The sequence below is a fragment of the Schistocerca nitens genome, chromosome 1, assembly GCF_023898315.1.
Source record: "Schistocerca nitens isolate TAMUIC-IGC-003100 chromosome 1, iqSchNite1.1, whole genome shotgun sequence".
Classification (NCBI taxonomy): Eukaryota; Metazoa; Arthropoda; class Insecta; order Orthoptera; family Acrididae; genus Schistocerca; species Schistocerca nitens.
Window position 1 is genome coordinate 97,309,579 of NC_064614.1, and position 17,191 is coordinate 97,326,769.

Below are 17,191 nucleotides of genomic sequence, written 5' to 3' on the forward strand. Positions count from 1 at the left end.
TGACGGAAATGATTACTGCTGCAGAACCAGAGTTGCTTTACAAATGAATTGTATTGCTTTTTCTGATAAAATAGATATATAATTAATACTCTTTCTGGCTGAAGCCACACAAAAATGGTAGTCGTAAAAATATACTAATATGTTCTTAAACTAAATCTTGGATTTTGTTAGACTCTATTTTTGTGACACATCATCTGAGTAGATGTATGTCATACATCCCATGAGCACAAGTGTACTAGTGTTGTTGTAACATATGAGAGACATCTGTTTATTATGAGTGTTGAGATTGCTAATGCCAAAATGCAAGCAGAACACATCTAAAAGCCACAGTCCTGGTATGAGTAGGTTGTGATTCTAGTCAACAACTATCAAAGATAGTCTGTGGTAAAATCTAAAGTGGAAACAAGTACGCACTGAAATGCTTGGTAGAGAATTCGAGGTGAAGTGTATGGTGCAAGCAGGTCAAATAACAATATTGTGAAATACTACTCTCCATCTGGGAAGGCAATAATCAGATGGCTGCTTTTCTGTGCCACCCTTACGTACTGTCATCAGTAAAGAGTTGATTTAGGAGCACCCTTTTGATGGTAGCCATCTCTAATTCAGCACGGTTATTGTAGTATTGCTGGATGCTAAATCTGTGCCATCACATAGGACTGCAAGCTTCCCACCCATTGGTGACTTCAGCAAAGTGACAAGGATTCGGTGCATAGATTTTCAGATTCGGAACATCATCCTGAACTTCGGAATCAATATGTATGGAGATCTTATTAGCATAGTCAAACCACTGATCAGAAAACACATTATTGCCTCTGTGTAGTATCACACAGAGGCAATAATGTGTTTTCTGATCAAAATATCAGTTTGCAGGAGCTTGTTTTGGTTTAAAGGGCCATGTGTATGGTACTGTGTTCCTGTGGGTCATGATGTCTTGTGCCTGGGAGTGCTGTCTATGGAATTTTCTTTGGTGATTCTTGTTATAACCTACTGCCCACAGCAGACATGAGTCATGTCACTATGGCAGGCGTATTGCATACCAACATTCAAACAGCATGCTCACAGCTACCTGAAGTGGCTGCCAGGTGCAGACCGATCAGCAATCGCAGTCCTGTCCCGCCATGTGTGCGCAACACGACTTCAGTGACACCAGAGAGAGCCAGTGTCTTTATGATGCCATGTCTGGGCATGTAGGCTCTCATTTGTCAAATATACTTATTACTTGTAACTACATCCAGTGTATTCTTGTTGTTGTCACTCCATGACCTAACAAACCATAACTGTTTTATTATTATGTTTTTCCTTATTATCTTATTTAGAATATAAGAGGTGACAAGTGAGGGTAGGATTTTTGTGTGTTTCAGACCCTGTGATTTTTCTTCCATTTGGCCCTTTCATGGAGGCTTTACTCCAGTCACTACTGCAACAACAGTAGATCAACATGGCTGACAAAGTTTACAAGTCAGTTGTCCATTCTGTTACATAGCTGGTGATTAGTGATGCGAGTACCAAAAATTTGTTTGCTACTTTCATCACAAATTGGGTTCCTTGTATTCTGAATTTTGGACCAGTTCTGTAAAGTGTTACGTTGTGCACACAAATTTGCTGAACACATCACCTATAAACCCTCTACCGGCCCTCGCTTTTTACAGGCACGACCAGTACCAGTAGCTTCCCGCAACCAAGTCAAGGTGGAGCTACATCACTTAATTGGGAGAGCTTAGACAGATTTCCTCAAGTGACTTGGTTGCACTATTAGTGATTGTGAAGAAGCCGTCCTGTCATCTTTATCCCTTGGTGACTTCAAGGTCACTATTAATGCACAGGTAGTCATAGACACATACCCCCTACCTTGACCGGAGGAGTTACTATCAATAGGGGGGGGGGGGGGGGGCAATTCTGTTTGAAAATCGACTTGGCCAAAGCCTATCTTTAAACTCAATTGTACAAGGCATCAAAATAGTTGCTTGTTATTAATATGCCTTTCAGCCTCTGTAAGTATCAGTGGCTAATGATTTGGGTTGCTAGTGTGTGTGCCATCTTTCAAAATTTTTTAGAAGACATTAAATCAGTTGTCTGTCAGTGCATTAAGTATCTTGATGATACCATTGTGACAGATGCTACCTTGGAGGATCACCTCCATAATCTCTGTTCTTTGTTTACTGTTCTGCAGACTGCAGGCCTCACATTAACCTTGCTAAATCTCACTTTTCCAACCTTCCATTGTTTATTTGGGTAATGAAATTTTGTGGCAGGGCTCATGCTCCTTGGTACATGTCGCCGCAATTATGGCTTTACCCCATCCATCTAATCTGTGAGAACTTCAGACCTTCCTCGGCATAGTGGCATACTACCACTGGTTTGTTCCCAGGGAGGCAAGTATAACCCACCCTTTGAATCTGTTGCTACAGAAATGTGTTTTTTTGTTTGGTCATGTGAGTGTGCTTTGATGCAGAATAAGGATATCCTTGCTCCACATTGAGTCTTGCAACTTTTCACCCTGGCAAGCATCTAGTCCTGGCCACGGATGTGTCTGAGTACAGGGTGGGGTCGATCCTGGCCCACCGTCATTCAGATGGCTGTGAACATCCTATTGCCTTTGCATTGAAAATACTCAACTTGGGTCAGTAACATTATTCTTAAGTGGAAAAAGAAGCTTTTGGTGTTGTCTATGCCTTAAAGAAACTTCATGTGTTCTTGCATGGTACAAAGTTTGATTTAATTGAGGACCATAAATCCTGGTTTTCCTGTTTAACCTGTTGATGTCCTTACTTTATAAAGCTGCTCGTTGTCTTCAACATTGGGGTGTATTTTGTCCTGGTACAATTATGAGATTCATTTGTGCCCCATGTCACAACATGAATACACGAGTGCTCTGTCCCAGCTTCCCATTGGCCCTGACACCTTGGTAGATCAGAGGAACTGCTTTGTTTTCAATTGAATACAGAGATCAGGCACAGGTTGAACGGGTTCCCCATCACCAGCTCTCATATTACTCCTGCTGTGGTGCAGATCTGGTGCTCTGGCAGGTCATTTTCATGATAAAACAAGGGTGTCCTGACCATCCACTGGGCCGGGCTTCAGACCAGCTTCAGAATTTTTACGATCTGCGCCATCGCCTCTCCCTCTTGGATGGTGCTATTCTCCTTTCAACAGAAAAGTTTGACTCCCTGTATCGTGCCTCCAGCAGCTAAGGTGGGCATAGGTCTTACCCTTATTACATCTGGTTCAGTGGGTAATCTCTCTCACAAAACTACTGACACACCACCATGTATTTTGACCAGGCATCACTCAAGAGGTGAAACACCTTGTCATGGCCTGTCACCAGTGTTCAGTCAGCAGGTGATGCCGCGCACTGTTTCTTTGCTGTGGCTGGCACCTACACAGATGGGAAAAAGTCCATGGTGATTTCAGTGGTCCTTTTTTTAGATGCTTCCATGTTACTAGCTATTGATGCTTTTTCTGCTTTCCTGATGTCATTTGCTGTTAGTCTGCAACAGCAGATGCAACTGTTAAGACCCTGTCGAAGTTATTCTCAGTTCAGGGCTTGCCTTGCACCCTGGTTTTGGACAATGGTCCTCAATTTGTGGTGCAGTCTTTCAAGGACATGGCAGATGAACAAGTAGGTAAGATGATTTCCTGGCCAAGGAGGCTCTCACATTTTTTTAGAACTCTTATAGAACAATGTCAATTTGTGCCAAGAGTCCCGCCAGACTTCTCACCCTCGAGCTGCTGAGCAGACATCCCTCAGCAGTGCTGGTTTTGTCGACGTTTGTGCCTGGTGTGCCAGTCTTAGCCAAGGGATTTGGATGGTGCTCTCAATGGTTTCCAACTGTCATCCACAGCCAGCGTGGTTACTGTGTCTTCATTATTCGCACCAAGAGCAGGCTCAGCCACACTCAACTAACCCAATGGTCGGGGTTCTGTCCGCAGTGACGATAGGTTTGCTTTCTGTGACCAGTGTCAGCATGTCACAGTGTATTTAGCTGATGCTGCCATCAGCAAGCATGGAAACACGTCTTCGTTTCCACAGGCTCTCCTCTCCAGTCTGCCATCGTCGTTATCCGTACCAATGGCCTTCATTGTGGACTAATGTCCAGATGCCTCCTGCCCCCCTGTTCCATCCTGCCCACCATCGTCCCAGGATCAGTTGGTAGTGGGGGCTGCCCTCGTCCCAGTCACTTTTGTTCACACACGGCAATCCAAGTGGTTCTGGAACTTTTTGCACCTTTGGTCCCTCCCCCCCCCCCCCCCCCCCCCCCCCTCACGTTGCCACAGACACCATGGACGTCTCTGCAGATGGTAACACCTGGTGATGTTGCCTTCTGCACAGTTGTGATTGGATTCCTGTTACTGTTTGTCTGGAATGACCAGCTAATGCTTCAGTATTCACTTTTTAAGTAAATCTTCTGGGGAAAAATTATTAATTGATCTATTTGATTGCTACCAATTGGTACCAACAGTTTAATTTCTATGTTTGGGGGGAGTAGCATAGTCATACTTATCTTCATGTATTTCCTGCCATATTAAAATAGTATATTGTGCCAGGGCTCAGAACCCGGAACCTTGCCTTTCACAAGCAGTGCTCTTACTGACTGATCTATCCAGGCATAACACACAGTCTGCCTTAAAAGCCTCAATTCCATCTATCCCTCTCGCTCATGTTCCAAATTTCATATAAGCTCTCCTACATATCTTGTTGTACTACCTTTCCTGGAAGAAAATATCTCACAGAGAAATCTTCTCTTGAAGTGTGGAAAGTAGGAGAGAGGCATTGCTAGAATTGAAGTTGGGACAGTAGATCGTAAATTGTTTGGATAGCTTAGTTGTTAGGAATATTGTCTGCAAAGAGCAAGGTCTCAAGTTTGAGTCCTGGTCCAGCACACAGTTTTAAATTATGAGAAATATTCAAAACAGTGTACACCCAATTGCATAATGGAGGATTCATTCTGAAAACAACTGCTAAGCTTTGGCCAAACCAGTCTCTGTGATATTCCATCAAACTAGGTGGCACAGTGTTAAGTCGCTGGACTCTTACTTATTTCCTTCCCCAATCTGAGTTTGAGATCCATCTGTAATGAGCTCATCATCAATGGAATGTTAAAACCCAATCGTCCTTTCTTCCAGGAATGCTAGTCCAGCAGGATAAACAGGGGAGTTTGAATATCTAATGGCATTAAAATGTTGTATAGGGGAGCTGTCTCATATGCTAAGGACAACACAAGCCCAGTTACTGAATTTCATCACAGACAAACTGCAAAATGGGGAAGAATGTCATTAGGCATACTAAACAATGCTTATTTTAGGTTGATAAAATCAACATATTACTTGTAGGTAAAAATTATATTTGCTGATGCATTTCAGATATCTGCCAAATGAAACAAAATTGCCATGAAAGTACAAGGTCAGTATATATATATGACAGTAAGAGTAATTTACCATTAAGTTTACATACCATATTAAGTGTCTTTATATGTATTACATTGTGGTATAATTACATTTTCAACATTGGCACTCAGTGATGACAGTTTGACATTTCAAAAACAAACTACTAATACATAGATGTAGTGGCATTAAAAGTAGAGTGATAAATTATAATGAAAACAATATTAGTAAAAAATGTAAAGATAACAGGAACAAACACATAGGGAAAATTAAAAACAATAGTCAAAACTGTATAAGCAAAAGTATGTCATTGCATAACATGATTCATTTGGAGGCTGATGGGAAGGAAAGGAAGGGCGGGAGGAAGGAGGGGGGGGGGGGGGCTACTGGAATGGTCACAAGCCAGTCGTAATTCATATAGATGCCAGTATCATTCAGCGAAATCAGATCTAATATTATAGAAGAAAGAATCACTCTGAGCTCTTTAGGAAACACACACAATCCACTGTGGGGAGAGGGAGGAGGGGAGACATCAGACAGCGGAGAAGTATCTTTCTTGACTTATGATGCTACTGTATTAATAAAATTTTCAAAATTTTGATATATCATAAATTGTCAAGTAGTTCATGAATTTGAAAATATTTTTTAAAAAGTGTTGACAATATTAATCCCACAATGACAACCATAGGGAGTCACTTTTGTTTGATAAACCACCTCATTCATATTGGAGAAAAATGAAATTATTGTGATATCAGGATAGGAGGGGGAGCAGACAAAGCTGCCTCAAAAACTGGGATCTAGGGGAGGGGAGGGATGGATGGAATGAAACATCTTTAGTCATTTGAATGTCATTGCACCAACAAGGTTAATACACAATACTTACATTTAAAATATGTATAAAAATGTTTACTAAAAACAAAGCAGTAATGAAAAAGGCATAATGTTTAACAATCCTTATACTATTGAACAAATAAGTACAAGGGAAATTATGTACATTTGTGAAACTCTACAAAACATGCTAATGTTACAAACAATCTAAGGTTTGGCAAGCCCACCAAGCCACATAACATTTCATCAATAATCCAAGAGGCTAAAAACCGGAGCGTGCTTCAATTTGATTGGATACATCCTAAGTTAGTTTCATGTTGCTTGGATCATTTTGCACAATTAATCGTAAAAATGTGGAATGAGTCATTTTACATTCACATTGCAAACTAATTTGTACGTATGGTTACATACTGAACAATTCTCAGCATTTTTTTCACCCTCTCTAGTTCAAATTGATGTGGATACATAAGAATTCTGAAGTTTCCTCATTATTTATTATTTCATCACCATGTGTTACGGTTATCATTGGTATAGTACCGCTAGATGTGCAGCATGAATATATTGTGTCTTTTTAAAATTGAGGGTTATACTATTCCAGAAAACCAGTCAACGATACTTTTAAGAAATTTGATTATAATATCTTATGTTTCTGTATGCATGCTTGGATTGATTAATATACCAGTGCCATCTGCAAAAAGAACTATTTGTACTAGTTGTATATTTCACAGAAGATCGTTTACATATATGAGGAACAGTAATGGACCCAAGATTGAGCTTTGGGGAACCTCATATGTGATTTTTCCTAATCAGAATAATATCCCCGGACTATATTGGTTGAGTTACTAAGTACAAATGTTGTGTTCCTTTGGTTAGATATGACTTTATCCATTGATTGGCCATACAACCAATTCCATAAAACTCCAAATTACCTAGGAAAATACTGTGAACATTGAAATGGCATTCTCAGTAGAGTAATTCTTCTGAAAAGCAAACTGTGCTTTCTTGAGGATATTACTGTTGTGAAACCATGTAGGATCAAAGGGATCTGTAAGGGCATGTTAAAAGCAGGTTGAGCTGACCAGTATATGATCATGCATATAGGAATGTAATAGACGTACTAGGTATGATGAAATATATTCTGACAGAAAAGAAGGACACAAGAATGCGCCAAGGAATCAGTTAGGTAATGTTAAAAGTCCCCTATATGGTGAAACTTAGCCAAAATAGTGATGCAAAATGCGTTGGAACATTTTGCACAGCTATAGGGTTGACCAATTATAGATACTAGCTCCAAATGTGAGCCTGTCATTCCATTGCTTGGATGGGTTAGGCACCAGAACATGATGTACAGTAGATACAATGGACATTAGGACTAAATCAATTAAGCAATCATATATCATTAGTGAGGAAACTAAGGGAGAGAGACCACATTTTGTCAGAAACTCATCAAACGTATTAAAGAAGTAATGTTGACTGGAGCCTGCTAGTTCATTGCTAACTGCATTAGGATTGGTTGGCCAGTGGTCAAGAATCTCTAATTCTTATAGAAGTTCTAGAACCCTTCCCTTAGGCTCAGAAGGCAAGATTGTCACATCCTCATCTACAAGACACATCACATATCCTTTGCCCCTTAAGTGGCACCCAAGAGCAGTGTTACTTTTGTTTGTATGTTATCTCTATCTGGTCGCAAAATCTCTACCCATCAGGCCAATACAGACACTGTTTTAAGAGCCACAGTGAATTCTGTGGACTCCCAAATTTTTAAATTTGTCTATTTTATCATCAAAGCTTTGGCACAGAATCAATCCAAGTTTTGTGGGTGCAAAAATCTACTCATACCCTAGCATTCTTAAAGGTGTATGCAACAAGGGCTGTGGTAAGACATGGATACGTATTTAAACTTGTCAGTACTATTGAGGCCAGACACTCCTTTCTATTAAGGATGTGCAATCCTGTTTCCCCGCTACATTTTTTTCATCCATTGACCACCCTTCCACCTGTATGATGATGTCAATTTCTGTATTATTATCTTCCATATTAATCCCCAACTTAGTTAACTGACTAACCATGTAAGCAAAATAGGCACACTTACTGGTGTCAGAATGTCATGAATCTACACCAGTAGTCATATCAGTGGCGGTAGGCTTACAAAAATTTTGTCGGTGACAACTCCTTCAATAAAATTCTTCAGGGTATCAGACCGCATCGTCATTATTTTAAAATGCGCCAACGTTTCGGCCAGCGTTGCAGCTAGCCTTCATCAGGGCCTTACGTTAACTGCTAAATGAACACACTTGGTTCCTTAAATAGCTGCACGAGAAAACCGTGTCGTTACTTGATTGGCTGTAAAAGGAGGAGGAGGAGGGGTGAAAGGTATGCTTTATTGGTGTTTCCTTTATTATCAGTCATTGGCTGAAATAGCTGTTTTCTATTGGTCTTTATATTAATCCGCCCCATTGGAGGAGACGGACGAATAGCGAACAGGTGATGGCTGTGACATCACACTGTTTCCATGCTGTCCAGAAGCCGGCTGCGGCGTGCCATTGCTTTGTGTGCTCGCGACCACTACTGCGGCTCTCCGTGTGTCTGCATGGGCCGCCACGGCTCTGCCGCCGCTCCGTAGCCCTGCTATTGCAGGCAGCCAAGACCTCGGAAGCTTCTACCCATCCTCTCTATTCATGTTGGCGGGTCTTTTGGCTATTTCTATCGCCTCTCTAATCTTTCTTTTGAAAGTGAGAGGCTGTTTCACCAGGACGCGGGCTTCTTGAAAAAATATTGGTTTCCCGCACTCGTCTCTGTGTTCCGCCACTGCTGACTTAGTGTGTTGTTTCAGGCGGATGTTCCGAGAGCCTTGTGCTAATTGGACGTCCCGTCTCACCTATGTAGACTATTCCACACGCACAACCAATTTCATACACGCCAGCTGTGTGTAGTTTGTCAACTGCATCCTTGGTAGAACCGAGCATGTCTGATATTTTCTTTCTGCTTCGGAAAATTGGTTTGATGTCGGCTTTTCGTAGAATTTTGCCAATACGTTCGGTGACCCCTTGTACATATGGTAACACAGCAATGCTCTGTGCCTCCTTCTCCTCTTCCCTATTAGTCTTCTCCCTTGTCGACATGGTGCTGTCTATCATCTGCTTCCCATAGCCATTAGTTCCGAAGATGGACCTGAGGCGTTCAAGTTCTGTCTTCAGATGTTCTTCGTCGCTTATCCTGTACGCTCTCTTCGTTAGTGTGTGCAGGGCGGACTTCTTCTGCGTGGGGTGATGGTGGGAGGAGGCGTGAAGGTACCTGTCCGTATTGGTTGGTTTCCTGTACACTTTGTGGCCAAGTTTACCATCAGGTTTTCGATAAACTTCCACGTTGAGAAAAGGCAGCACCCCATTCTTCTCTGTTTCCATTGTAAACTGAATTTTCCTATGCTGTTGGTTAAGGTGCTTGTGGAAGTTCTGTAACTCCTCTTCTCCGTGGGGCCAGATGACGAAAGTATCATCGACATAGCGAAGCCAACAATTTGGACGTAATGGTGCGGACTGGAGGGCTGTTTCCTCAAATGCCTCCATGAAAATTTCTGCTGCGATAGGCGATAGGGGTGAGCCCATAGCTACACCGTCAGTTTGTTCATAAAATTGACCTCTCCACTTGAAATAGGTGGTCGTCAGACAGTGGCGCACAAGCTCACATATATCAGGTGCCATGCGTTCTTCTAGGATGTTCACAGTATCTGACACTGGGACATTCGTGAATAGGGATTTGACGTCGAAACTAACCATCAGATCTTGGTCCGTAACACGCATTTCCTTTAGGAGAGACATGAAGTGAGTGGAATCCTTAACGTAGGACTCGGTTTGATGCACTAGGTGTCAGAGCCTAGGTGCCAGTTCTTTCGCTAGGTAGTAGGTCGGCGAATTTATACTGTTTACTATGGGCCTTAAGGGGAAGTCGGTTTTGTGTACCTTCGGTACACCATATATCCTTGGTGCCTGTGTCACTTGCGGGATGAATCTTCTGGCCTTGTCGAAGTTGATTCTAGAGTGCTTGAGCAGTGCCTGCGTCGTTTTGATTACCTTGGCCGTCGGATCTCCCTGAAGTTTCTTGTAGATAGGTTCTGCGAGAATATCTTCCATTCGTTTGTTGTAATCAGTTGTGTCCAAGACTACAGTCGCGTTGCCCTTATCTGCCTGTACCACTACTAAGTGGGGGTTGTCCCTGAGTTCCTTGATGGCATGGTATTCCTCAGCGTTGATGTTTTGCTTCAGTGGCTTAGCTTTATTCAGAACTCTGACCGTTTCCTGCCGGATCTTCTCCGCCTCGGCCTGTGGCAGATGACATACCGAAGCCTCTACGGATTCTATGATATCTTCTTTTGGAACTCGCTTAGGTGCGACTGCAAAATTCATCCCCTTGGCCAGAATTGCTGTGGTTGCTTCGCTCAAGGTGTGGCTGGAGAGGTTGACCACTGTCCGTCGCCTGTCCAGCGTCAATGTTTCGTCCGTGGAAATAGCCAAAAGACCCGCCAACATGAATAGAGAGGACGGGTACAAGCTTCCGAGGTCTTGGCTGCCTGCAATAGCAGGCTACGGAGCGGCGGCAGAGCCGTGGCGGCCCATGCAGACACACGGAGAGCCGCAGTAGTGGTCGCGAGCACACAAAGCAATGGCACGCCGCAGCCGGCTTCTGGGCAGCATGGAAACAGTGTGACGTCACAGCCATCACCTGTTCGCTATTCGTCCGTCTCCTCCAATGGGGTGGATTAATATAAAGACCAATAGAAAACAGCTATTTCAGCCAATGACTGATAATAAAGGAAACACCAATAAAGCATACCTTTCACCCCTCCTCCTCCTCCTTTTACAGCCAACCAAGTAACGACACGGTTTTCTCGTGCAGCTATTTAAGGAACCAAGTGTGTTCATTTAGCAGTTAACGTAAGGCCCTGATGAAGGCTAGCTGCAACGCTGGCCGAAACGTTGGTGCATTTTAAATTATGACGATGCGGTCTGATAACCTGAAGAATTTTATTGAAGAAGACAACGGCCGTGGAAGCCTACGCTTACATTTGTCGGTGACAAGTTTTGACACCTCCCTCATAATCTTTAAATTGGAAATGTTCCTTCCCAATTTCCACTTTAAAATGTGTGTTTCCATGCACTCCATTAACGGCATACATTGAAAGTGGCTGCTTGGCACTAGAGGTGTAGGTGGCACAGTAGGTGTTTGTACTGTTTCAGAGCGGGGGGAGGACTTTCTGTTGTGGAATGGTGCACGTTGTCAAAATGGAAATACCCCGTCAGTCCAAATAGTTTCAAGACTTCATTAATAATAAACAGAGGTAAGTCAAGATGGGGTTTTAATGCTTCAGGTGTTCTACATAGTCTTCCTCTACTTGACTACAGAGCACAAAATGTTCATAAAGTCATGTGAAACTATCAGAAAGGCCTATCATTGGGATTTTGTTCAACTCACGCATCACATTGGTTGAATATCATTTATGTTGTCAAAGTGTTGACACATCATGTGTTTCTGCACTTCATCATTTTCCGGTAGGTTTGTATTGATAACACCAAGCCTTGTCACCCAATGTACATTATACTAAAAAAGAATTGCCTCCATTTTACATTTCAATCAAATTGTGGCTGGTGTCCACACATTGATTTTGTTTGGGAGTGAAACTTTACATACATTTTTCTTTTCTTCAAAACATTCTGGAAAATGTCTTGATGTTTGATTTACACTTCACACTGCATGCTTACAACTGACTGGATAATCAGATCTGTTGTTTACAGTTATTAGTTTGAGCTGCCACTATAGCTACTGTGCGGAAGTCACGTAAACTCCAGGAATAAAATCAGTCTTGGAACTTTTCCAAGGGACAGTGTGTTGTTGATGATAGATATGTTTAATGTGAATTGAACCTCCTGTGGAACCACCCATGAAGTGGAGGTAGTCATCCAGAAATTTTTCTTACTGAGACAAGGAAAACCAGGTTAAACAAATGAGAGAGACATTTTGAGATTCTAGAAGAATCAGATCATAAAGGTACCATCAACAAATCTGAAACTGTTGATGGACTAACAGCTATGGGTAGAAGTCATAGATTCTTCTAGATACCATGTGAACAGTGTTTCCATAATTATTTTAATGAAGAAATGACTTTTACTGTGTAATTTGTATAGAATGCTGTAGCACGTTACAGAAAAAGTAAAATGATAACAGCATTATTTATAGCCAAATAATTAAATTAGTCCTCCTCCTTGATTTTCTTGGAAGCTAATGTGACAAGTTTCTTTCCACCGACAAATTTTTAACTTGTTTGAATAACAGTTGGAAGATTTTGACACTGTGGCGTAATTTGAATGTAACATAAATATTGCAGTCAGTCACTAGCTGACTGTGTTTAAAATGACTTGTTTATGTTTGATTTCTTCATCTGTCTGAAAAATGTTGAATGGTTGACTTCATGTTCTATAAACATCAGGTACAGTCCTTAGAGTACACGAACATCACAAAACACTGATATAACAAATGTTTGAGTTGTAGGCACAATTGAAATACTCACATGTTTTAATTTTTATTCCAGTCTTTTCTATCATTGTTCTCTTGATCTGGATCTTTTGACAGATTTTCGCATTTTATTATATAAAAATAGCTAATTGATGTTTCATTTGCTCCTTTCCTCTCTTCACCAAAACTTTGGGTCTTAGCTATCGTAATTTATGCTTGTGGGGCTCCTTTTCTGTTGATGTGTTGTGTTTTTATCACCTGTTGTTTATTTGACAATATTATGAAAAGGAAAATTGCTCCTCACCGTATAGCGGAGTTGCTGAGTCGCAGATAGGCACAACAAAAAGTCTGTCACAAGTAAATAAAACACACACACACACACACACACACACACACACACACACATATGACTGCAGTCTCAGGCAACTGAAACCACATTGGGAGCAGCAGCACCAGTGCATGGTGGGAGTGGCGACTGGGTGGAGGTAAAGAGTAGGCTGGGGCAGGGAGGGGGAGGGATAGTATGGTGGGGGTGGAGAACAGTGAATTGCTGCAGGTTAGACAGAGAGCAGGGGAGAGATGGAGAGGGTGAGGGGGGGGGGGGGGGAGGTAGTGGAAAAGGAGAGAAGTAAAAAGACTGAGTGGGATGGTGGAATGATGGTTGTGTATGTTGGAATGGGAACAGGGAAGTGGGTGAGGACAGTGATTAACGAAGGCTGAGGCCAGGAGAATTATGGGAACATAGGATGTATTGCAGGGAGAGTTCCCACGTGCGCAGTTCAGAAAAGCTGGTGTTGGTGGGAAGGATCCATATGGCACAGATTGTGAAGCAGTCATTGAAATAAAGAATGTCATGTTTGGCAGGGTATTCAGCAACAGGGTGGTCCACTCGTTTCTTGGCCACAGTTTTTCGGTGGCCATTTACACTGACAGACACCTTGTTGGTTGTCATGCTCACACAGAATGCAGCACAGTGGTTTCAGCTTAGCTTGTAAATCACATGACTGGTTTCACAGGTAGCCCAGCCTTTGATAGGATATGTGATGTTCGTGACCAGACTGGATTAGGTAGTGGTGGGAGGATGTGATCTACAAGCTAAGCTGCAATCATTGTGCTACATTCTATGTGGACATGACAACCAGCAAGCTGTCTGTCCATGTAAATGGCCACCAACAAACTGTGGCCAAGAAACAAGTGGACCACCCTGTTGCTGAATACCCTGCCAAACATGACAACCTACATTTCAATGACTGCTTCACAGCCTCTGCTATATGGATCCTTCCCACCAACACCAGCTTTTCTGAATTGCTCAGGTGGGAAATCTCCCTGCAATACATCCTATGTTCCCATAATCCTCCTGGGCTCAACCTTCATTAAGGACTGTCCTCACCCACTTCCCTGTTCCCATTCCAGCATACACAGCCATCATTCCACCATCCCACTCAGTCTTTTTATTTCTCTCCTGTTCTGATACTTACCCCCACCCTCGCCCTCTCCATCTCTCCCCTGCCCTCCGTCTAACCTGCAGCACTTCACTATCTGCCATCCCCACCATACTATCCCTCCCCATCTCTGCCCCAGCCTCGTCCTTATCCCCACTCAGTTGCCACTTCCATCATGCACCGGTGCTGCTGCAGTGTGGTTTCAGTTGCCTAAGACTCCAGTCGTGTGTGTGTGTGTATTGTTGATGAAGGCTTTGATGGCCAAAAGCTTTATTTATATGTGACAGTCTTTTTGTTGTGCCTAACTGCATCTCAGCATCTCCACTATGTAATGAGTAGCATAATTTTTATAATATTATTACATTCCATCCTGAATTTTTCATTGTTTGATTGTTGTTTATTTAGATTATGTCTACATGATTTTGTTACAACTGGTTACCAAATAATGAATTTGTTTGTCTAACTGAAGACTTTTTATATTATATACAGGTTTGAGAGTGATTAAAGGTAGTAATGACGTAATTTTATATCAAGATCATGTCTAAATAGTCATAAAATAATTGTAAATAGACTGCTAAGGGTCACTACAACCATTTTATTTGGAGGATTAAAGAAAGTCTGAAGACTGCTGTACAATTATACATTTTCAGTAAAGCAGTCATAGTAGATCAAAAAGTCTTTTTTTGTATTCTATAGGTTAAGCAGTGCTATATATTTTGGGAAAGAAACATTACTTTAAAATATTATTATCTGCCTCATTTGTTAGGTTTGGAGGAGGAAGACAGATTTAAATCTAAGACAGAGAATACACAAGCTGAAACATGAGCTACTTTACAGTGCTCTTCCATCAGAATCAACAAATGTATCGGATTTCCCTTTGGGTGGAGACATTCCTGGTAAAGATATTCCAGATGGTAAGTATGTGAAGTGTGTTTCCTTTTACCTCAAATCCATGCAGTGGTTTAATGGCCACAGGCTGCTACATTCACCAGTCTGAATGTGCAGTTTAGGCAGTTACTCATGCTCATTTAGGCAAAGCTGAGATTAGTCCCAAATTATGCTCCAAAGAATATATTATACAAAAAAAGAAAATGCGATAACACACACAGCAAAGTTTACACAGTTCACAGACAGATGGTGCATATTGCTTCCCTCCCTTAGGTTAACTTGACAATTGTGGCCCCAGGAAGGGCATCCAGCCACGGTGTGAAATACAGCAGAACTACAATTATCCAAACTACCACTATCTGAATCACCACTTATCCAGATAGCTTTGAGGAGAAAGAAATTTCTACTGTACGACTAAAATTTATAGTTATTTGGTATACAGTACACTTTGCATTTGTTTATCATTCTAAAATCAGTTAGCAGCAAAAATAGTAAAGGGCCAAAATCTTCCAGCGAACAATAAATACATTATCTGCATTGTTGTACATGCATTATTGTACATGTAATACATACACTGTTGCATTTATGGTTTCTGTCATTCAGTGCAGCCTACATCAGTCTGTGTCATGATTTTAACAGATACATTGATTTGTCACTGTAGTTCTTCCTTCCATGTCTTTTTTGGTTTTGTGTGTATGTTTTAATTTAATGTGTGGAATATGTCTTCTAAAAGGAAATGTGTTGTCTGGAAGACAGAATAAAAGTCCTTGAATACTTAGACAAAGGTGTGAGTGGTAAAGCAGTTAGATGAGATGTTTAGCATGGGAATATCAACAATAGCAGACATACAAAACAAGTCCTTAATTGTAAACATTGTGTTTGTTCTTGAGAATGCAGTGGGAGTTCATCAAGAAGGGTGATAAAAGTGGCAGAGAACAATGGGCTTGAAGAGGCTGGGTGGTTTCTGCAGCAGCAGGCATTGGAAAGACCTCTTCCAGGGCTGTTTGTTTGTGAGAAAGCATAACTTTTAGCCAATAAAATCAACAGTTTGTCTTCATTTAAAGTGAGCAGTAGCTGGCAATGGAATTTGAAGGCACGTCACAATATTTGTGAGTTGGGTTTAAGTGGTGAAAACCTATCAGCAGACCCCAAGCAGAAAATTTTATTCAAAATTTAGGCAGGATCTTATGACCCCGAATTTTTAAGCAACACAGATGAGACAGGACTTATGTAAAAAGCATTGGTGAAAACATCTGTAGTTTCTAAAACGGAAACTAGTGCTGTCGACCATATGGTTATTAAAGACTGGGTTACTATGCTGAACTAGGCAACGGCCTTGCTGCAGTGGTAACACCGGTTCCCATCAGATCACCGAAGTTAAGCACTGTCGGACTTAGCTAGCACTTGAATGGGTCACTGTCCAGGTCTGTCGAGTGTTGTTGGCAACTGGGGTGCACCAGCCCGTGTGTGGTCAATTGAAGAGCTACTTGATTGAGAAGTAGTGAGACAAATCGCGGAAACTGACAATGGCTGGGAGAGCAGTGTACTGACCACACGCTCCTCCATATCCACATCTGGTGATGCCTAAGGGCTGAGGATGATATGGCAGCCAGTGAGTATCATTTGGCCTTCAGGGCCTGTTCAGATCATATTTGTTTGTTTTATTATGCTGAACTGTGCTAACTCTATGGAAAATTGCAAAATACCCCTTCCCTCAATAATAAAAACGAGAAACCCCCAGGCTTTGAAAAATGTTAAAAACTTTGCATATTTTACAATAATCAACCAAAGGCCTGAATGACTGCACTTTGTTTTGGTACTGGCACAGTTCAGTTTTTGTACCTGATGTAAAAAGAATAAAATACCATAAGGCCATAGGGAAAGAAGGTAGTAAGGTGATGTTAATTCTGGACAGTTCACTCACCCACCCCACAGAAAGCCTTCTCGATAGAGAAGATGGCTGCAGCCAATGGACGAATCAGTTATTGAAACTGTGAAGCAACATTACAGAAGACAGCTGTTGAGGAAGCTTTTGATAGAAGATGAAATTCAGAAGGCATTGTCTCTTGTCATCAAAATTGAATTTAAAAAAAAAAAAATGCTGTCTCATGGTTGCGGAAGCAAGGAATTTGGTCAAGACAGCC

General features: G+C 41.7%; 1 protein-coding gene across 1 annotated transcript in view; it reads left to right on the top strand.

The window, feature by feature from the left end:
* Window positions 1-17,191, top strand: part of LOC126241777 (uncharacterized) — a 65,470-nt gene that overhangs the window by 14,345 nt on the left and 33,934 nt on the right. Inside the window, exon 3 of the mRNA XM_049948034.1 lies at window positions 14,926-15,073. Coding sequence (XP_049803991.1) covers window positions 14,926-15,073 — 148 coding nt within the window. The remainder of the gene's footprint in view (window positions 1-14,925; window positions 15,074-17,191) is intronic.